The 22,608-nt window shown below is 41.2% G+C and overlaps 1 protein-coding gene across 2 annotated transcripts in view; it reads left to right on the top strand.

Moving 5' to 3' along the window:
* Positions 1-22,608, top strand: part of MYH15 (myosin heavy chain 15) — a 45,670-nt gene that overhangs the window by 5,487 nt on the left and 17,575 nt on the right. Inside the window, exons 5-27 of one of the 2 annotated variants that reach the window (XM_023943060.2) lie at positions 925-1,081; positions 2,449-2,476; positions 3,357-3,450; positions 4,729-4,749; positions 5,360-5,452; positions 6,507-6,570; positions 6,663-6,761; positions 8,637-8,740; positions 9,174-9,312; positions 9,910-10,028; positions 11,107-11,256; positions 11,563-11,733; positions 12,781-12,960; positions 14,229-14,361; positions 16,160-16,227; positions 17,680-17,767; positions 18,002-18,119; positions 18,365-18,488; positions 19,165-19,301; positions 19,662-19,917; positions 20,414-20,656; positions 21,281-21,457; positions 21,958-22,103. In XM_023943060.2, coding sequence (XP_023798828.1) covers positions 925-1,081; positions 2,449-2,476; positions 3,357-3,450; positions 4,729-4,749; positions 5,360-5,452; positions 6,507-6,570; positions 6,663-6,761; positions 8,637-8,740; positions 9,174-9,312; positions 9,910-10,028; positions 11,107-11,256; positions 11,563-11,733; positions 12,781-12,960; positions 14,229-14,361; positions 16,160-16,227; positions 17,680-17,767; positions 18,002-18,119; positions 18,365-18,488; positions 19,165-19,301; positions 19,662-19,917; positions 20,414-20,656; positions 21,281-21,457; positions 21,958-22,103 — 2,909 coding nt within the window. The remainder of the gene's footprint in view (positions 1-924; positions 1,082-2,448; positions 2,477-3,356; positions 3,451-4,728; positions 4,750-5,359; positions 5,453-6,506; positions 6,571-6,662; positions 6,762-8,636; positions 8,741-9,173; positions 9,313-9,909; positions 10,029-11,106; positions 11,257-11,562; positions 11,734-12,780; positions 12,961-14,228; positions 14,362-16,159; positions 16,228-17,679; positions 17,768-18,001; positions 18,120-18,364; positions 18,489-19,164; positions 19,302-19,661; positions 19,918-20,413; positions 20,657-21,280; positions 21,458-21,957; positions 22,104-22,608) is intronic. The other variant, XM_023943070.2, reaches the window with a different exon arrangement.

Here is a 22,608-nt window from a genome sequence, read left to right as displayed (position 1 = left end):
AGAAAATTAAACTGGCATCTTGCCTTAATCCGTTTGCTGATAGGGGTGTGTTCTTTAGTTTCCAGAAAACAGGACTGAGGATTCATGCCAAGGCCATTCAGGAGCATGTCCTAGTGCTATTTTTAGGGGAAGGGACCTGGATTTCACCTGAAACTTTTAGAACTTAACTGAGCTCATTAATCCATGTGCATATAGCGATTGTGCTCATATGATAACTGGGTTTCTTTGAAGATATTGCCCCAAGCTGGGCTAAGTACTTGTAAAGCTACCAGCTGCCACTGATTGCCTGGGGTTACAACTCAAAACTCATTCTTCCTCAGAGTGACCAGGCCCCAGAGAACTGATGTATGTTATCCAGAGAGCAACTATAAAGAGATTTTTACCAAACTGGCGTCTCCAAAAGCTGAAAAATGTTCCACAGCTTTGGGGTACAACACTATGAAGTGGTTTTCTCTTTGAACACCCACCAGAAATTGTCTTGAGGTTCCTGCATAAAATTAATAATGGGAGGTTGTTTCTCCTCCTGAAAATGCAGTTCAAACAGGGAAGCTGTAACTTTCCATTGCAATGTCTGTTTTCAAGAGAAAACAACACCCATGGAGCAGCAAGGCACAAAATCAGACACAAGTCTATTTGCTGCTCCTATGTTTTACTGGAGGGGATGTTTCCATTTCTGGTTGACACCTTCCCAACCACTTTTCCGCTTTTGAAACTTGTTCAGTACCTGTAGTTTCGTTATGAATTGCAATTAGGAAGTCACTTAGCAAACCAGTAGCTTCTAAAATTCAGAAAGCCTGAAATTCAAGTCAGAATTCAAACCTAAATCAGCAGCTGGCGATGCCACATCCTGCTTGGTTAACCGAGACTTTTTTGCCTTTCCACCTGAGTGAGTTTTTTCCCCTCTGGCTTTGTGTTACTCTCTAGACATATTCTGGTTTATTCTGTGTGACTATAAACCCCTACAAGTGGTTGCCAGTCTACAAATCGGAGGTTGTTGCAGCGTACAAAGGCAAGCGGCGCTCGGAGGCTCCTCCCCACATCTTCTCCATCGCTGACAACGCGTACCACGACATGCTGCGGAGTAAGTGTCACCGCCTGCCTTCCCACCAGCCTTCCCCTGACCAGGGGATCTGGCTGTGCTGGGGGGAAGTGTGTGAGAGCGTTTGCAGCATGTAACAAACATCAAAATAGTCCACAAACAACAGGGGCTTGGCAGTCTGTGATGATTTTATAGCTGCGTGCGTACCCACGTACTGGTTTTGTTTCTGAACTGCCCTGCCTGTTCCTGCGGCACGTCTGGTGACCGTCTGTCTGGGGCACAAATTCACCTGTCTGCTCTGAGCCAGCCATCAGTTCACAGCAGAAATGGGGCCTGGTCCCAAAGGCCTGTAAGTGCTTTCCCAAAATCAAAAATGGATCTCCAGTCAGTTTAGGCCCCGCATCGTGATGCTGGTAAGACGGGCGTGTTCCAAGGTCGGTGAAGGCGAACCCCGTGAGGGGCTGGGAGCAAACTGCTGCCACAAACCTCACCTGTGGAGGATCACAGCAGCTGCTGACCCAGGCACCCATCCTGTGGCAGACACCTCCAGATTTCCCTGGGAAATTTCCTCCCCCTGACCCTCCTGTTCCTGGGAAAAAAAGAGTTTATCAGCAGAGGGCAGCAGCGATGTGCTCCCACCAAATCCAAAAGAGACTTGACCAGAACACATCGTGCTGAGATTTGGTTTTAACAAAATGAAAAAGCGCCTTAGCTAGGAGGGGATGCGTTTGTGGCTGCAAAGAGATGCTCTTTTATCAGATAAGGCTGCTCAATATGTAGGCTGGCATGATGACTGGAATTACAAAAAGAAAAGAGGAATTTAGGCTCAATGACTTGGGAAGCTGCCATGATTTAGCATTTGTTGAACTTGATTAATAATATATTAGGGTTGCAGAGTGTTCTAATAAATGCTTGTTTCTGATCAGGCAATTAGGCTTGGACAATAGGCTGCTTAGTTCCAGCAGCATGGCCAGCTGAAGAGGAATACACATGCATTTTACAGAACAGACTGTGAAAAAAGAACAGAATTACTTGGGCTGGTCTAGTGTTGAAGGAGCAGAAAGGTCATGACATGAGCAAAGACACACTCAGGAATAAGGGAAGAAATGTTTTCAGAATAGGAAATTACTTTCTTTATTATAGTTTCCCAGACACAGATGAATGTGTACAACTGACAGGTATTTAATATCAATTTGAGCAAAACACAAGAGAAGGATTCAGGGCAGGGCTAGAACTTGTACTTCTGGAAATCATTGTAAATTATACCAGTTTTTATCTTTCTGTCTTTGCTTCATGTGATTCTCTCCTATCCTCGCATGACTGATTCTGGTACTCATTTGCAATTATAATAAGTGATTTGTACACCCTCCTAAGTTTCTCTCTCTTTTTCCTTTTCTTCCCCTCCACAGATCGGGAGAATCAGTCTATGCTGATCACGTAAGTTCTTCTTTTTTGACTGATTTGAGACTTGGTTGCTGTGAAAAACTTTGAAGAAAAAAACCCTGATAAAATACAAGTTGGCTCTTAAAATCTCAGCTAAATTGCCTGGAACTGAGTAACTGTCAATTTGGCCATCTGATGGTTAACTTGGCCTCCATGAGAAAGGAGCAGGTAAAGGTTTGATGGAGCCTGGCCCATTTCTGATCCCCATGTGGTGAACCTTCCATGTAGGCATGAAAATAACTCATCAGGCAATTAAAACTGCTCCTTGCAGGATGAGCCTGTCTGTGGCTCTCCTCTTCGGACACAGAGGACCCCTTCTGTTCAGTGTGGGGTGGTTAATTCAAGAGTGCTTACTCTTGCTGAAAGTTATGTTTCAGAGTGTTGTGCAGAAGAATCAAGGGAAGGGGAGATGACCAAGGTAGAAAAGAGGAGGTGTGACATTTACTGGCAAGCATAAAAGGATGGAGACTTGGGTGTCTCTACAAAGTTACATGTGCTCTTGGGTAATACTGGCAAATTACTGCAGCTTTTCTCCACTCTTTCTAGCTCATAAATTGTATATATATATATACCCCAGAGAGTAAGTCAGGGTGTTTGTAATTAAACTTCATGCCCCTAAAAGAAGATCAGTGTAGTGTGGGTTTGTACAGGACTTCTCAGCTGTATGGAGAGCAGTTACTGCTGTCATAGGACTGCACCTCTTGGCTCAGTCAGCTCGACGTATTTCCACAGAAATGGCTGAGCAACAGGCTGCAGATACCAGAGTCAGTGAGTCTGAGAACAGCCTTGAGGGAAGGTGTTGGCTGGACAGGGTTTAAGAAAATGAGTTGCAGGTGTTGGAGCAATGTTTTTGCTTTCTTCCCCCTTCCTCTAGCGGAGAATCCGGCGCTGGCAAGACTGTCAACACAAAACGAGTCATCCAGTACTTTGCCACAGTGGCAGCCCTGGGTGAAACTGGTAAAAAAAATGTAAGTCTGCTGGTGGTTGACTCATTTCAGACTCCTAAGGTTCCTCTCTTGTGCACAAGTAACCTTACGAGTCTGCAGTAGAGAGCATGTTGTTCTGAAGGGAGAAAGGCACACATGAACCTACCACGCTCCAGAGGGAGCAGAAACACCACCTCTGGTTCTGGACATGCTTGTTGCTGACACCTTTCTTTCTTTTTTCCCCAGGAGTTTCAGGTTTTTTGTGTGTGTGCCAAATATGCTTCTGATTGTGTTAAAACTGGTCAAAAGTTGGGGAGACTGTAAAGAATGAGAATTTTTTTTTTTTCAAATGGAAAATAGTCTTCAAAAGACTAGGATTATAACTTCTCATCAAAATGTCTGTTTCACTGAAAGCTTTTTTGTCCACAAAAAAAGGATTGTTTTGACAAAAGATATTTTTTCAATCAGCTTTTCTGTATTTCTGTTTTGATAAGTGCTTATAAGTGCTGTCTAAGGTTACAGTGAATATTGTGTTCATGATGATTTTTATCTTGTGTTGCTATGAGCTTATTTGTTATGAGCTTCATTGCACTTGAAGGGTTCAGTGCTCTTTTGTGGTGACTTAACTGATTCATATGAACTGTATTTATAAGACCAAAATTTCAGCCATGCTTCAAGTCTGTGTGCAGAATTCACGTCATCAAACTCTCATATACGTTCTCCTGAGGCCTGCAAGGCTTTCTTAACAAATGGTTGAGCTGCCCAGAGCCAGCTTCCAGCATGCAACGAGGCTGGTGCTCATCATGGTGTCCAAAACCTGCTGTGCTCATGCAACAGTGGTGCTCCTACCCCGAGCTTGTTGTTTGAACTTCTGCTGCAGAAATCTACCTGGTTTTTCTCTGGACATGTCCTATGATGGACCAAAACACCAACTAAGTGAAAAGAGACTGCTGCTAGGTGGCAAGAATAAAAGAGCATAAATGCAAACAGACAAGTTGTAGACAATAAGATGATGCAGCATTTCAACTTTTGGATAATTTTGGGGGGAAGAAATGGGGATAATAATGAAAAGGAAATGTAGCCTGGCCTGATAAACTACATTAAACATCTTCCAGCTGCAATATCTTTTTGCACTATTGTGGTGTATGGTGAATGCAAATTAACAGCCACACATGCTTTTTGAAGGCTTCAAGTAGCACTGCTGGTGTGTTGGTGCCCACAAGACAGCTAACCTTGCTAATTGTTATATTTTCTATTGTTCTCTGTGTTAGTATTCACATCCTCTCTCTTTTTTCTCTCCATTGTGTTCCTATTTTTTAGCAGCCAGCTACCAAAAGTGGGGTAAGTCATCAGCTTTGCTGTTTTATTTTTGCCTCGCAGAATTTGCGTTGGGCTCTGTTGGATGTGCCACGAGCCTCAGCATTTCACTTTGTGTAGTTCCCAGGTGAATGATGAACGATCCCAGGAGCCCCAGCAGGAAAAGTCATTCACTTCCCAAACTGAACTCTGTGCGAGCAATGGTTAAAGCTTTTCTCATCTCCAAAAATCCCAGATGTTGCAAGCTCCCGAGTGCTTTTAAATCAAATGCATTCTAGTGCTTGTCACTGTCTTCAGTAGCTCCTTCTCCTACACACGTTGCTCATTCCTCAGATGTCCCCACATGCTCCCAAGTACACTGGGTGACTTCTTTCTCATGCAGATGGCACAAGACATAAATCTACAGAGCCAGACAGTAGGGAGCAGCAGAATGTTGGAGGCCTTTTAAGCGCTCATAATTGACTGATGGTCTCGCTGTTCTGCTGTTCACACTGTGCCGCCCCTGGGGTGAAGCTAAATAAATCACTTTGCTACCGAGGCTCCACTCCGTAAGCGAATGCATGGCTGAGCTAGAGCTGACAGCTGAGTCTGTGGCCTGTAGGTTTCTCAACAGTATTTCAACCTTGGTTTCCAGGGAACCTTGGAGGATCAAATCATTCAAGCAAACCCAGCCCTAGAAGCTTTCGGAAATGCCAAAACCCTGAGAAACGACAATTCCTCACGTTTTGTAAGTCTGCAGCATAATCTAGTGATTGTCTTATTCAACAATGGCCAGTTAATAACACCTTTGTCATAATCTCTTCATAGATTGCATTTTGCCCAATAAAATTACTGGATTTCCACAGAGTGGAAAGATAACATAGTAGGATGTAACAAAAACCTGAAGAGACAAAGAAAGATCAAGCTTGAATAATTGTTTGAACATTTTAAATTGTTTAAAATGAACAGAAGACAAGCAAAGCCCAGTAAGCTGTCCCTGCTTATCCCTCCGTGCTGCCACCACCTTGGGCTCTCCTCCTCCCTGTTAGGTTTGCAGGAGAGCAATCCTCCTGGGAGCTCTGCCTCTGCTGCACTTGGCTGACATCTTCTGAGAGATCCAAAAGGAATGACATGAGGACGACAAGCCTGAGCTTGGAGCCCATGCTTCCCTAACAAATCCTGCTAAAAATTAAATTGGAAGGGGTGGAGAGGACCAGAGGTTGTAAGCATCTGTAAATCTACACAGTTGTATAAGAAGCTTGTCAGCTGGAACGGAAATTATTTTTAAAAGTTTGTGTGTTTGAATATGAGAAACTAAATGAAAACTACAAATTTTTTATGAATTCAGAGAGATGGATATGTAAATTTAATGGGCAAAGCTGTGTAAAACCACAGCACTCTTCTGACATAAGTAGGTGCATAGAAGTTAGGACTGCAAATGAGGAGAAGCCAAAAAAGGAGCCTGTGTATCTTAAACCCAGGCTTAATGCTCTGAGTCCTGCATTACAGTAAACCTGCATCAAGCAACTGGAAGCCATGTGCTTTGCCATATCTTAGCCCAGCAGATAAGTACACTGTTATCCTTTCTCCACAAGCAGATTACATAGCTCTATGTACAGATTTAGGCTTGGAAGACAGTAATATCATTGTTTGATATTCTTCATTGAAAATATGCCTGTGCAAAGCCAAGGAGTCTGCATAAATTGATTCTTTGGGCCAAATGATTGCCTTCAAGCTGCATTCTTTGTTTCCCTCTGTGTGTACTATATGCACTAATTAGAATATTCTTCTGTCTGAATTAGGGTAAATTTATCCGAATCCATTTTGGAACTACAGGCAAGCTGTCATCTGCTGATATTGAGATTTGTAAGCAGCAAACTCTCTCCTTTTAAGAAATACAATTGTTCATCTGAAAGCTGTGAGACCCTTTCTCACTGAATTTTCCTTTGTGTGACTAGATTTATTAGAGAAATCCCGAGTGATTTTCCAGCAACCTGGTGAAAGAGACTATCACATCTTCTATCAAATCCTGTCAGGAAAGAAACCAGAGTTACTAGGTAAGCTTTATGTGGATCCACAGCTTTTAAGAACCTAAAACTCAATAGACAGTGGATAAGGGTTTAAGAGGCAAACCCATGTGCAGAATGGCTCTTATGCTTCCCCTTGATGAAACTGAACTTCCACTGTCAAATACAATCTTTTAGAGATGCTGTTCCAGTGGCAGCAGCAGAGACCATTTTTTTCTCATATGACAGATTAGTCTAATGGGAGTAAGACTCAGGCAGGACTTTAAAAACATAGCACTGTAAAGGCAAAAAATGTCACGCTGAATTTGTGTAATCCAAGGTCTCAAAACATCTGGAAAATGCTATGCCTTCAAAGCATTTGTGGCAATAAAACTTTAATTATCCAGATTTTCACATATGAGAAGACTTGCTTATGGGTCCACAAAGAAAAGCTAGTTTCCTCTTTCTGCCCCTAGTGACTAAACTGACATCCCAGCATGTTGTGCAGCAGGAGAGAATATTCAAAGCTGCCAGCTGCTGATTGTGTGGAGATTACCCCTTTCAAGCTTCCCCTGGCTCAGTGTGGTCCCACAGAATCGCTGGAGAAGGGCAGAGAGGGGCTGGGATGCTTTGAATAAAACCTTCACTAGCTATTTAAGCGATGTGGTTTGCTGCCTTCAATTTGTGCTCTGAAATAAGATATGTTGGAGAGTCACTCTATTGCTCTGCTAAACTCCCACTAAGCCATAGCAATCATAATCTCTTTTGAAGTCTTATTATCCTGACAGTGCGTGGTCAAGTCCTTAACACTCTAAGCTTTACGTGGCCTAATTAATGACAATTAGGGGAAAGATTTAAAGGAAGCTTTGCACTGAGATTCCTGTGAGAATCCCTGTGCTGGGAGAATGCTCTGTTTCCCATAAACTCTGTGTGTTCCACAACAGCACACGCCTTTCTGGCCAGCAGGAACATGTCTGCAAGCTCTTGAAGAGGCTGAAACTGACAGGGATTTGTATTTTGTAGACAAGAAATGTGTGTGCTTGTATATAAACACATCCATATCTAAATATGGATAAGTATAAATATCAATAAGTATGGATGAATGTAACTATAGATAAAGTAATGTATGCCAGAGTGACTACATAGCCAAGTAAGACAGGCCTATAAAGAATAAGATTTCATATAAATACATGTAAATATATGTTTCATATAAACATAAATTGATAGCCATATATATATCCATATAATATTCATACATATTTAGATATGTAGGGATATGTGCCTGCATACAAAAGCTTGAAATCTAGTCCAAAGTTTGGTCTGGTGAATGTGGGTGAAACTTAGGGAAGCAGGACTCTGCCTGTACTTTTAGAGCCAGCTGGCTTTGTAGAAAATAACTCTTCATTTTGGGGTTTTGATATGAAGGAATGACAATGGAGAAAGCCATATTCTGATTTCTGTTTATCAAAAGCCAAGTGTCTTCTGCAAAGGGTATTGGAAATCACTATTCTCTGAGTCTGTTATATAAAAGGGGAGCCATGCCCGTACTCCCTGTCTTGGGTCATACTCAAAACTTATTCTCATCTCTATTTAGATGGGATTTTTACCCCTAAAAGCATGTGAGGCAGAAAGTAGGACTATACAGGAAATTATTAACTCAATATACTGCAATACATGCTCAATAGATGTGTATCCACAGTAAATGTTAACATGCAGTATTTCCATATTTATTCACACTTTCTCTCCATCTTCAGACTAACATAGTAGAATTAGAGAGCTGGTTTCTGCCCTGCAGCTATTAAAATAAAAACAATAAAACAACTCAGTAGTGCAGAGACAAATATAGGTTGCAGCTGAGTTTTCCAGCTCCATTTTTGAGGATAACCTTAATGGATGGCAGTTCTGACTTTGGCAGTTCTTTTACAGACATGCTACTGATCTCTACCAACCCCTATGACTACCACTTCTGCTCACAAGGAGTAGTTACAGTGGACAACTTGGATGATGGAGAAGAATTGTTGGCAACAGATGTAAGTCTGTATGGATTTGATTTTGGGTTTCCTAGATCAGGGGAGGAAGACTGCTGGGAGGAGCCTAACTTCTGTCCCTGAAACTATTTGACTAAAGCAAAAGCAGGATTGGGTCTTAACTGCATTCAGACTGTGAAGCACAAGGCCTGGTAAACTGTTATACTTTTGAATCTGGCCTTGCTCTACCTGTAATGTCCATCTTTTATAATTTTTATATATAAAATGCTAGATGAAGAGAGCTCTCCCTTGGCTCCCCTGCCACTGCTGGGTCTTCAGGGTGTTCCAGTGGCTGCTTTGGGTGATAACACTCCTCGGCAGGATAGTACTCTCTGACATGCAAAGGCAGATTGTGGGGCTGCACAGGTACCTGCTGAGGTAGATTCCCTGCTTTTGAGCAGGGAAGTGGCAACATACCTGTGTTTCCTTTTCACAGCAAGCCATGGACATCTTGGGATTTGTGCCTGATGAGAAGGCTGGTTCCTACAAGCTCACAGGTGCCATCATGCACTTTGGGAATATGAAATTCAAGCAAAGACCCCGAGAAGAGCAGGCAGAGGCTGACGGCACTGAAAGTAAGAATAACACCTAAAATTACCCCTCAGCTTCAAAAGTCTGGTATGTACCAGGCACTGTGCTGAGGAAGCAGCAGCCTGTTTGCTTTGTTCTTGCACACCGTAGCCCCTGATCAGCCAAGAGTGCTGTATTTGTAACAGGCCTATTCAGTGGTGGGTAACCTTACTCAGCAGGAGATGAACAGACACAGTCAGACTAACAGGATCAAATTCCATTTTTGAGACCATTTGGACAAAATGGTTGTGAAATCCTGCTGCCTTAACTTTCTCTTTCATGACTTCAGGTCCTGCTTCTTTGTATTCTCTTGCACCTGAAACTGTCTATAACCAGTGTGGAGATATGATCTTTTCCCTAAACCTGAAGAGTTTCATAAGTGAGATTCTTGCAGCAACTGGGGTATAGAGTAGTCAGATGACCTACCATAAGAAAGAGTAGAGGCATACCTAACACAAATCATAAAGAGACCAAGGTCTTTAACCAATTTGTCTTTTGAAGTGAATTTTTTGAAAATGTTTTTTTGTTTTTTTTTTATTTAAGCTGGGCATGTTTCCATGTAGGAGTTTAAAGCAAATTGAAACCTTGTTTCTCCTGACCAGGTGCTGACAAAGCTGCCTACCTGATGGGAATCAACTCATCCGATTTGATTAAGGGTTTGTTGCACCCTAGAGTGAAAGTTGGCAACGAGTATGTGACCAAAGGTCAAAGTGTTGAACAGGTAAGGAGGCACTTTCAGGATATTTCAGTACATGTCCTGCAAGCCTTGAGGATTTGCCTGTAATATCTGAGAGAGACAGATAGCTGCTAGAAATATTAACATGTGCCTCTAGTGCCTGTTCTCATGTTATACCCCCAAACTTGGGGAAAATGTGGGAAACTGGGGGAGAGACTGACAAAGGAATATTGGCCAGCACTACTTTGAATATAATTGTTTTTCTGATGTGTTAGTAGCAGCCACTGCAGGAAACCAGGTGCAGTAAAACCACATGGGGATTGACAGCTAATTCTGGATGAGAATAGTTACCTGGAAGATTTGAGCCATGGATTATTTATTCACTCATCATTCATTCATTATTCATGTAATTTTAATCTTTGTGTGACCTCAATCAGCTAAAGGCAGTATCCACTTTAACTCCTAATTTAAGGGTAAAATAGTCCTTGGGTTGCTATGCTGCAGCTGTAGCAATATTGCAGAAGATGCTGCAGCGTTTTGGTTACAATAAAAGTTGCTGTTTGAATACAGCCTGTGGTACAAGCTCAGAACGTAGAAGACTGCTACAGAGAGGTGTATCCTAATGATGCAGATGTGCACAGGCTAAAGAAGAGACTTTAGAGAGACTTTTCCTGTTGCCTGCTCATGCCATAGCAGCCCTCAAAGATTAGAAGCAAATGTCAATGAACAACTTGAGCATAAACCTCCACCCTGCTCTGGCAATAGCTCTGGCCATCATAGCTGGCATCTGGCCTGTGAGTCTCTGCTACCTTAATTCCACAGAAATATAATGGATTAAAACATTTGCAACTTGCTGTCCAGCTGTTTCCCAAGATGTACTTCACAAGCACTTTACATACATGTTAGTAGACATCCACATATTTAGCAGTAATTCAAAGGAAATTCAGCAGAGATAATAGAAGAAACTTTGTGTTGTATTAACTATGCCTTGGTGATTATACAAACCATGGGGAAATTTCATTTAAACTGCAAACAAACATTGAAATAATCTACTGCACCAAAATCTTTGTGTTCCACAGTGAGATTAGTTTCACACTGCAGTATTCCTAAACATGTGTTTTAGGTCCTGTATGCTGTTGGGGCCTTATCTAAGGCAGTGTACGATCGAATGTTCAAATGGCTGGTGGTCCGCATCAACAAGACCTTGGACACTAAGCTGCCCAGACAGTTCTTCATTGGAGTCCTGGATATTGCTGGGTTTGAAATCTTTGATGTGAGTATTAATGTGTGAGGACTGGGTGGAAGGACATAAACAATGCCAAGAGATTGGTATTTATTGGTTGGGTGTTTCTAAATGAACAGAAGGCAAAGTGCTGAGAAACGCATAAGGCAAATAATGTGAATTATTTTACATGGGGTTTTTTTTCCTCATGAATAGATGTAAAAACCACTCGGCTGGGACATGCCAGTAGTTCCTGGGAACAACATCTCATATGCTTTGAGCTGCAAACATTTTTGTTCTCGCTGTTCCACCAAGTTAACTGCAATGCAAATGCTTCTTTTTTATCTCTTTCTGCAGTTTAACAGCTTTGAGCAGCTGTGCATCAATTACACTAATGAGAAACTGCAACAGTTTTTCAATCATCACATGTTTGTCCTGGAGCAAGAAGAGTATAAGAAGGAAGGCATTGAATGGGTATTTATTGACTTTGGCATGGACCTGCAGGCCTGCATTGATCTAATTGAGAAGGTATGTACATGCCAAGGAGCATTCACTGAATTGGTTTTATTCGTGATGCTCCCTTGGGTGTGTCCTCATGGCCCAGGGATGACAGGTTTCCTGCCTTTCTACCTGCAACACAGAATCAAAAGAAAATCAGTATTTGTGGCTACTCAGCTTTATATTTGGAATTGTGCCTTACAGAGCCAACAGCAGCCAACAAGCTGTAACTGGTAATTTGTATGGCTGTATCATCCTTCCTGGTTTGCACTTTTATCTTTCTCTGTCCCTGCTGTTCCTCCATTTAGTCTGTACCACATATGCTTAACATCAAACTCTCCAGCCTTTCAGGTCAAATGCAATGTTTCAGTCTCGTGCCCTGTATGTCTCCCGTGAGGCTCCTCTTTCTCACATTTCCTGCTGATCTGCAAAGTCCTTTGTGCTCTTTCTACCCTGAAAAGGAAAGAAACCTCTCACCACTTCCCCAGCATGGGATATGCCTTTCCTTTCCCTTCTTTGGGAGTATAATGTGGTCCTGGTGGGGACAGCTGTCCCCTGCTGTATAACCTCTCTTTGTATCTCTCTTTCTGCCGTGTTTTACAGCACAGCATCTAACCCTGCTGATCTGTGAGGAAAAACAGAACCTTGCATTAGCAGGAAATTCATAACAGCAGAAGTAGAAAGTCTGATTATTAAGTGATCTTCTATTTGACCACTTGTCCAAGGGCAGGATATCTGTGCATGATCCTGATCCCTCAAAACCAATCTGCCCAGTGCTATGGGGTTTGTTCATCTCTTCCTGAGACATGAATAATAAAATGCTAGTTGGTCCAGCTTCCCTGAAAGAGAAATCAAACTCTTTCTGGAAGCCATCATAAGGCCTCCTGAGGCAGAGGTGACATAATGAATAGTGAATGGGGTGGTTACTCTTTTAACAGAATAGTCAAAGACTTCCTCCTCAGGTTGAGAAAAAATTCTGAAGGCTTAAAATTCCATCAGATAAAACTTACAGGCTGCATAGCCACTGAAAACAGGTAGCCTAAACATTTCCCAACAAAGATGCTCTTAAATCCACAGCCACTGGGAATCCTGTCTATCCTTGAAGAGGAGTGCATGTTCCCAAAAGCTACAGATATGACATTCAAATCCAAACTCTACGACAACCATCTTGGCAAGTCACCCAACTTACAGAAGCCCAGGCCTGATAAGAAAAGGAAATATGAAGCTCACTTTGAACTCCTTCATTATGCTGGTGCAGTAAGTTCCTCTGCTGGCAGGTAGACTTTGTATCAGAGGTCTTCCAGGTGGGGTTTGGCTGTAGCACACAACAAGGGAGGGTGGGAAAGATGAAGAGGGGAAGAAAGGAAAGGTGAGGAGTAAAAGCAAATATCTCCTCTCTCTGCACAGGTGTTGCAGCAGAGTAAGATGCCACCAAACTCCAGAACATCTGCTTCTTAGATGTACTAATAGAAAGAAATTAATTGAGGAGGGCTAATAGTTCTTTTGCAGGAAGTCTGCCTTGCTTTGCGTTTATTACTTTTTCTCCAATCCAAGTAAGACTGGTAATAAACATCAGCAGCATCTAACTTTTCAATTTTCTTGAAAAATTAACTAATTCCTGCTTTAACTCAAAGGATGGCTATTAAAAAAAAAAACCAAAACAGTCACTTTTTACTAATTTTAGGACCAATATGTCAAAATAGGAAGAGGAAGTATGGTTAGCTCTGATGTTGTGGTTCAGTTTACAGGTTCACTGGTGATGAGGTGAACAAGAACATAATCCAAAACTTGTCCAGTTTTGAAGTTCTGTTTTCAGATCAGATAGGCAGAAAGAATTGAAGAGGGTCACAGGAATTTTTAATCAAACTATAATTGGTAAGGAGCCTCAGCATAGCAGAGCAGGAATTTACCTGATGCTGTTAATTTCAAATTATAATTGAGCGTTAAGCTAATTTTGTAATTATTAAAAGATATAATGCTGATCTTGGTACTTATCTGTAGTTGTTAATGCATTCAGCAAAGAAAATTAGAAATTTTTTTCCCTTGTGGTACTGATAATGGAACATATTTTCCCACTAAACAGATCTGTGGCAAAGTCCTGGAGTTAGTTTGTAATCATTAAGACTCTATTAGAAAACCCTAATTATTCCAGTGTAGTATGCTATTTTGAAGTTAAATTATTACTTGTGTGATTCAAACTTCAGCACTTTTTAACAGGGTTCCTGGGACATCACTGCCACGTGGTATCTCCACAGATAACCACATGGAGTCCATGAGAAGATGTAGGGACCAGATAGTTTGGAAGGGGTGTGTGGGATTCACATGCTAATTATTAGGAAGAGAGGCTTGGGAATTAGGAAGCAGAGAACTGGAGGGGAAGTGATGAAAACCAGGGCAGCTGCTACTGCTTTGAGCACAGCTCTTCACATAAAGTCATTGGCTTCAAGCCAAACTGCAAAGAACTCCTGGCTGCTCTGAAGGGGAAGGTTTGCAACCTCTGGCTTGTTTTCAATGCCTTGCTGTAGGTTCCCTACAACATCATTGGGTGGCTTGAGAAGAACAAGGACCCGCTTAATGAAACCGTGGTAGGCATTTTCCAGAAATCATCCAACAAACTCCTGGCAAGCTTGTTTGAAAGCTACATTGGTGCTGACAGTGGTAAGCAGAACCAGCCCACAGGGGCTTTCTTTGGGTTTTGGGATGTGTGCTTGGGCATGAATGGATTTCAGAAACTAAGCAATTCTCTTGACTGCAATTGCCTCAATGCTAGATGAGGCAGTGACTAATCATTTAGATGTGCACAGCAGCTGTAGGAGTTTTCCAGTTATAGGAAGGAGACCATTAACTCAGCTAGGTTGAATGTACAGTACCTCTGAGCAGCTGTGGCAAGGAAAGCTGTGCTGTGAACAACCCTGTGGGAGTCTGAGCATGCAAGTGTTCAGATATGCAGCCAAGCGTTGCACAAAAGATTGCGTACATAAATGCCAACAAAAAAGAACAGTTCTTGTTTCTCAAGCTGTAGTACTTCTTGCCAGCCCCCCCCGAAATAAATAAGAAATACTAACTTTAAGAGAGAGTTTTGGAATATTTTATTGGATTCGTGACAAGTACACACTGAAGGTACTGTGACACCATCCCACAATGGCCACAGTAGAGGGCTTTGCCAATATGTCTTCCTTTTTTTGCTGATCTTTTTATTTAACAATGTATATGTACATAGTAATGTATATCTGAGGACATATTTAATCACTATCCTTTAAGCAGAACTCTTTTATTTGTGGGAAGACAAGTAGTGAACATTCAGAAAATTGATCTCAAGTAAATAACTGGTATTCATTACAAAGATGTAGCTCTTATGTCCTGAAGTTGCAATCACTTACAGCCTGTTTATTAGAAACCTCATTTCAAGAGATGCTCTTGTCATGAATCACATGACACTTTCCTAGGAAACAAGCAGGCTGAAGACTTCAAAATGGGAATGAGATGAAGCTGAATGTAAATAACATTTGCTCGTCCTGCCACGAGCAAATCCTTTCAAGTCACTAACTGCCTATTTGCCGGTGGATGTTCCTGTCTGTCTGAATACTACCTTGTTTTTCTTTGGTGTCAGGAGAAAGGAACAGCCTGTCCAGATTGGCCTTTTCCAGTCTCACCAGCAGTGTCACCTTCTGAAGGAAGGATAGGCTGTGGATAATTGCATCAAGCACATTGCACTCTTCACTTCTCCTTTTATGTTGACGGGTGACACGATGGCAGATCTCCTGGGAATGATCTAATGGCCCACTGCTTAGAAAGCTGCAGCAACTGCTGTACATTTTTGGGTCTTGTCAGGAACTTGTGAAACTTTGTAAAGGTCTTGTCAGAATCTAGCATTCCTTGGGAGGATCTGAGTGATTTTGACTCCAAAGCTTCAAGCAAAATTCAAGGGATGCAAGATAACTGCATCTAAAATTACAAATACTTATTTCCCTTTATTCTAGACAAATCTCACTTGCACAAGTTCTGTGCCTGCATAGCAGAGAATCAGTTTCTATACAGTACAATGTGCAGTACAATTTTTCTGTAAGCATTATTTTTCTTTAAGTTTTTCTTTTTCCACGTCATCTCACTCTATGGAGCTTTTAACAAACTACAAATTACTTTTGTTAAAATATATTTTTCTGCCATATTCATATTTATGGGCTTTTCTGCATAAGAAGCGATGCAGTATAGATCTGAAATGCAAATGCAATCCAGAAAGTTTACAGTGGTCTCTGACAAAACTCCTAACTATGGACAGAGAGCTGCAAATGGGTGATGTATCACACATGATTTTCAGAATGCCTTGGATAAAATTTGAGCAATCGGAGCCTTTTAGTCAAATAGAGCAGCACTATTAAAATGGGCTGTTTTCCACACTCTGCCTGCACCCCTTACTGAGATAAAGATTGGTTTATGCTTCTTTTTACCTCCTTAGGTGACCAGGGTGGAGAAAAGAAACGCAAGAAAGGTGCATCTTTCCAAACTGTGTCCTCATTGCACAAGGTTTGTTACCTCTCCACACCTGATGGCTTGAATTAAGACAATGCATTGAAGAAGAATGTTAAAGATTGTACTGGACAGGAAAAAAATTGAAATCCAACATTGAAATTTGACTCGTGGACAGGGTTATTTACCTTGGCTAATGTAATACACTGCTGTTAAAACTGCATGCCAAGGTCTGTTCCATTTCATCATCTTGGTCAGGAAACTGTTCTTTTTACTGTGTTTTAGAAAGTATCACAAAATGGTGCTAACAACCTTTATCACTTATTTCGTTGCTTGCAGCTTCATGCTTGTCTTTGGAACAGGAACTGATTACAAGTAATTTGCTAGTCCCTATCTGATCACTGCTTGTAATTGGATCCTAGGGTTAGAGCAGTCATGGAAAACAAAAGCTGTTGAATGAAGTGGCATAAAACCTCTTGTTTCCTCAGCTATTCCCTTCTTCTGGGACTGGCCTGTGCTCCTGGTGGAAGCTGTCACTAAGATCGTGCCTGAGGAAAAATGGGGCTATTTATCTTTCTTTTTTACCATTATTGCCATTTCTATGGGTAACATTGAGGAAGCTGTAATGTCAGTAAACCTCAGTTTGGGAAGGATGTAGTTACCTGTAGTCATGTCATATGCCATGACGTGTAGTCATGTCATTTTATCTTGTTTGGAGAAACTCCCCATGAAGGGAAATCACAGGAAATGGAGACCTGCATCTTACCAGCTGAGGAGGTAAAGCGGTGGCTGAAGGAGCACTCAGACAACAATTAATAAGCCACAGATAGATTAATAAGCCCCCTTTCCAGCACACAAGCAGCAGTTAGCTCAGGTTGTTTGTTGTCCTGACTGGTGTATGAGAAATCTGCAGTTTGCACAGTTGTGCTGATGGCATTGCATTCCTCCTCCCATGGGCTCCATTTTCTACTTACCAGACAAAACACTTTCCCCAGAGCCTGGTGATCTTGGTTGGCTTCTGAGCTAGCTTGGTGTCTGCCTGGGACATGTCTGATTAAGACCAATAAAGGGTTATTGGTCTTAAAATATAAAATATATTTGGTCAGGAGATAAAACCTCAGCCTTTATGAGGAACAGGTGGGAAAGGTGAGCTCTCCCCACTGAGTGGGGAAGTGACTAGGCAAAGATGCAGCTGGCTTGACAGAAATGCTCCACCAGATGATGCTGAGTCTTGCTTGCTGTTCATCTGGGGCTCTGAGTTTCTGGGGTTGTAAGTAAAACACATATCTTCTTTGCTAAAACTGATGTGGAATCCTATAATAATGTTAAATATTACTTTGGTTTATTTGAACGCATTTCTCTCTAATAATTTTGGTAAGCTTATAATTTTGTTGGAGAATTTTTAGAAAAATGAGCTTCTTAAAATAACAACCAGCAAACCAAAGAAATAGTGATTGGAATTCCACTAAACTGCTAAAGCTAATCATGTTTTTAATGTGTCTGTTCTAGGAAAATTTAAATAAGCTGATGACTAACCTAAAATCTACAGCCCCTCACTTTGTGCGATGCATTATCCCCAATGAATCAAAAACTCCAGGTATGAAAAAGACAATAGTCTTAAGATTTTAGAGTATTTAGCTCTGTCATTCTATTACTTACTTCTGAGTCACCAGATTGTACTTTATTTTAAATGCTGTCTGTGCTTTTTACCTTATCCAGTCATGTTGCTCTCTCAGGAGATGTCATCTCGCATTTTCCAGTTTCCTTGGGGAAATGAAGATGAAGCCCTGTGGAGAAACTCCTTTTAATTTAGCCTTGTTTTCCCCTGCAGGAGAAATGGATGCATTCCTTGTCTTGCATCAGCTCCGCTGTAACGGTGTCCTGGAAGGCATCCGCATTTGCCGGAAGGGCTTCCCAAACAGGGTGCTTTATGCTGACTTCAAACAAAGGTAATGCAGAGCTATGACTGTTTCCTGATCCACTCAAGTTTATCTTCTATTCAGTTTGCTTGACATGGAGGGCAGAATTCTGCTCCTCCTTCTGTCTGTCTAGATACAAAGCAGATTGATTGAAGACCCTGGGTGTTTTGGTTTGGGGTTTTTTTTTATTTTTTAAGTTTTTGGGGGAAGAGGGAAAAAAAAACCTAAAGCAGAATCTAAGCCAATTTTACACATTTCTCATTTGTTGTTAACAGGTACCGCATCCTGAACCCAGGAGCAATCCCAGAGGACAAGTTTGTGGATAGCAGAAAAGCTGCTGAAAAACTGATGGCATCTTTAGATGTTGACCATACCCAATATCGTTTTGGACACACCAAGGTAATTGGAAGAGACTATCATTGTTTATGTAAAGAGAAAAGTGATAGATCTGGTATTTAATTTGCAGAATAGGACACTGCAATTTCTGGTGGTGATGTTTAATGGAGATTTAATAATACTAGCAAAATGGCAGCAAAATAGAAGCAAAGTGATATTATGTTCTAAGCTGTGCTAGAGGAAATTTAACTGTCTAGCTCAAAGCTTTTATTGGAGCAACTCTACAAGCAGACACAGCAGCAGCTGATGCTCCATGCACCCCAGTAAAACAGTAGCTTATTTAATATTATATAGGTACATCCAAACATAGATGGGCCACAAGATCAGCTGCCTCTTTTGAAATGAGGCCATGTGCAATTCTCACATGATCCCATTAGCAGGGATTTCTGGGAGTCAGGAGTTGTGGTTCAGCTGACCTACTTGGAGCCCTGCCTCAGCTGATAGGTATTGTGGCAATAAAACTGTTCAGCCTATTCAAAACTGGGGAGATAAAACCCAGTTTTAAAACAACTCGGGAACTGTGCAGTGAAGTCCCTTATGCAAGTAGTATTTGGCCCTCTATACTCTCCTAGTTTCTGATGTGTTAGTGAGAATACCAGTGTGAACCATTTCAACAAAGTCATTGTAAATCTGATATAAACCCTTCTTTGTGGTGAACTGACATCTGTGCACATACCAGGTGTTCTTCAAGGCTGGTCTCTTGGGCCATCTAGAAGAAATGAGGGATGAGAGACTTGCAAAAATCTTAACAATGATCCAGGCAAGAGCACGCGGCAGATTGATGCGGATTGAGTTTCAGAAGATAGTGGAGCGCAGGTATGAAGGCATCCCCTTAAATCTTAGCAGATAATAGTAATTACCATTTAATTATAAGCTGAATAGAGCCATTAATTACAGTCCCTAAGGCAACAGATAACCCTAAATTAAAAGCTTTAAGTGTATGTGTGATAAAAATAATAGCAACTTTGCCTGCAGCTTTGGTGAAAATGAGATTTAGAAATTTTTTGTGTCTCCAAAAATAAAGAGATCTGGAGGAAGTTTCTTGTATCTCTTGGAAATTAGTACAGGTTCCTAATATTGCTCAGAAGAGAACTATGAAACAGACTGAGAATGAAAACTCAATTTTTCAATTCAGGCTAAGATTTGGGGAATTTTGTTTATTTTCTCTTAAACCAGGGACGCCCTTCTTGTAATTCAGTGGAACATCCGTGCTTTTATGGCTGTCAAGAACTGGCCTTGGATGAAGCTTTTCTTTAAGATCAAGCCTCTCCTGAAGACTGCAGAAACTGAAAAGGAGATGGCCAATATGAAGGAAGAATTCTTGAAGCTGAAGGAGGCCCTGGAAAAATCCGAAGCCCGAAGAAAGGAACTTGAGGAAAAACAAGTCTCTTTAGTTCAGGAAAAAAATGATTTGCTTCTCCAGCTGCAAGCTGTGAGTAGACACATAGATTTATGTACTTATTAGACATTCTTTGAAACTCAAAGGTTTGCAGACTAGGGTGTTAGTGGAATTTAATAAAAATAAGTTGCTGATCATATCAAAGCCTTGCCAAAATTCAGAGTGGATAGGAGTTCTCCTGTTTTAGCACATATAACTATATATATGCATAAATATAGTTATATATATATATGCATATATAACCAGCATATAACCAGGTGGGCTAACAATGCACATCTTAACAGATTCTGTTCAAGGCAATGGCCACAGTAGTAACACATGCAAGTAGTCTCGTATGTGACTAGTCATGCTCACCCCTATTTCATCCTGCTCTGTTAATTACTTGTCTTCAGAAATGAAGAGTAGGAAATTTTCCTTACTCTGCTTTCTTGCTTTGTATCAGGCTCCCTGACCAGTTACAGGCTAGGGAACAAGTGAGGGAGAAAAGTGCCAGGGAGTCATTGTTGTCCTCTTCCTTGTGCCACACCAGGAGCAAGACACTCTGGCAGATGCTGAGGAACGCTGCGACTTGCTGATTAAATCCAAGATTCAGCTGGAAGCCAAAGTCAAAGAGCTGACAGAGAGGGTTGAGGATGAGGAAGAGATGAATTCTGAGCTGACTTCTAAGAAGAGAAAATTGGAAGATGAGTGCTCTGAGCTTAAGAAGGATATTGATGATCTTGAAATAACACTTGCAAAAGTAGAGAAAGAGAAACATGCTACTGAAAACAAGGTACATTCAGAACTTCGTGTGTTCAGGAGAGGATGGGCATGGATTACCTTTATGACAAGTGCTACAGGTCTTCTGATGGTTTTACACTGTTTGTCACACAGGCCACAATGAAGGAAGGGTACAGTAGGTACAGTAATTTGACTTTATGAGGTAAAAATTGTTACCTCGGAGCCTAAGTTTTCTTTCTTTTTGAAGTAAGTCTTACTGCACTTCAGCTAAAGAATTAAACTATTTGGGGCATTTTAAGATAAACAATCTTCTGCTGTAACCATTAATTCCTTCAGCTCTCCTCCTTAAAGCATGTAAAAATGCTTTAAATGTAAAAAACTCCTCTCCTACTCCTCCCAGAGAGAATCAGAAGCTGGAGTCCACCACAATGGGAGTGACTCTGAAAAGAATTTAGTATGTTTGAAAAAATGTACTGTGCCCACATCAAAAACTGGCAGACATTAACTACCTTGATGACAATTTAACTCAAAAAGCCATGAAGTGCTGGGAGGGGAGAGATCCCTTTCTTTCTCTTGTTTTCCTGCTTACAAGTTCAGATCAGATAGTAATTTGAGACATGTTATGATAATCCCTTCCTTCAAAGTCTTACATACCTATCTTCCTTTTTTCACACAGGTGAAAAATCTGACAGAAGAAATGGCAACACTCGATGAGAATATCAGCAAACTTACCAAGGAGAAAAAGTCCTTGCAGGAATCTCATCAGCAAGTTCTAGATGACCTACAAGCAGAAGAGGACAAGGTCAACACACTGAGCAAAGCTAAAGTGAAGCTGGAACAGCAAGTGGATGATGTAAGCTGGTTCTTCCTTTATGTTTCACAAGGCTCATTTGATCACCACTTAGAGTGGACCTTTCGTGAGACTGAAAGCTTGCAAAACTTTGAAATATTCCTCTCCTTTTAGAAATGTACTCCTTGTACTGTCTGTAAAAGGTATAATTACAGGAATACCACAAAAATTGATCTGTGTTCAGCCTCTCAAAAGACTGCAATAACAAGGGAAAACCCTCCCAACTTGCACTCACAGTGTAACTGGCATGAAGTCAAACAGACCTTTGTCACTAAGAGAACTGTAATGCTTGCACAAATGTAAAGCATGGACTAACCCTTTTGTTCTATTTCTGTAGCCCTTATTCCCACTGGCTGCTCGAAAACAAACCCTGCTAGGATGCTTAAGTGCTTCTGCTTCACAGCTCACTAGAACTCAGCAGAGAACTGTAGGGCACAGCCTACATCTGACTGTTGTAAACCATCTGTGTTCAATGTATTCATTAAGTGACTTTGCTCCTAAAGCTCGAGGGATCACTTGAACAAGAGAAGAAAGTCAGGATGGACCTAGAAAGGGCAAAACGCAAACTGGAAGGGGATTTGAAGCTGACCCAAGAGAGTGTCATGGACTTGGAGAATGACAAGCTGCAGATGGAAGAAAAGCTGAAAAAGTAAGAAGTTGATTCTGTTGTACCAAATAAAGCAGCACAGATACAGTGTCATTTAAGAGCCTTCAGGTGTGTCATCCTGCTTTGATGGTGGCTGAAAGAAAATTCCATTATGAAAATGTGTAGCCAAGGAGGGAGACAAAATTACTCTTGTGTACACAATGCCCTAAACACTAGAATTCATTAAAATTTCCTACATTAAAAAAAAGCAACCCAGAAACTTACTAATGTTTTTCATTGCTCAGAGGAGAAATCTGACAAAATTCTCTAAGGTTGTTCATCCTAACTAGCTGTGGCAGTATTGTTGGGAGACCTGACTCTGTTAAATATGTTTGTCCATTGAGTCTGAAAATAGCATTATTTTTGTATGACACAAAGAACCAGAAATATAATTGCACAAATGCATGAAGAGGCTTGACTTGGAAACTGCTGTTCAGAGGAAAATGTGTTCTCATGCAAATTGTAATACATGAGAATTGTTTTCATTTTTAGATGCGTTACAAGTTTT

The sequence above is a fragment of the Cyanistes caeruleus genome, chromosome 3 (assembly GCF_971803275.1).
Source record: "Cyanistes caeruleus chromosome 3, bCyaCae1.hap1.1, whole genome shotgun sequence".
In the NCBI taxonomy this organism is placed as follows: Eukaryota; Metazoa; Chordata; class Aves; order Passeriformes; family Paridae; genus Cyanistes; species Cyanistes caeruleus.
Note: the sequence above shows the minus strand (reverse complement) of the source record. Positions and strands in the feature narration are given on the sequence as shown.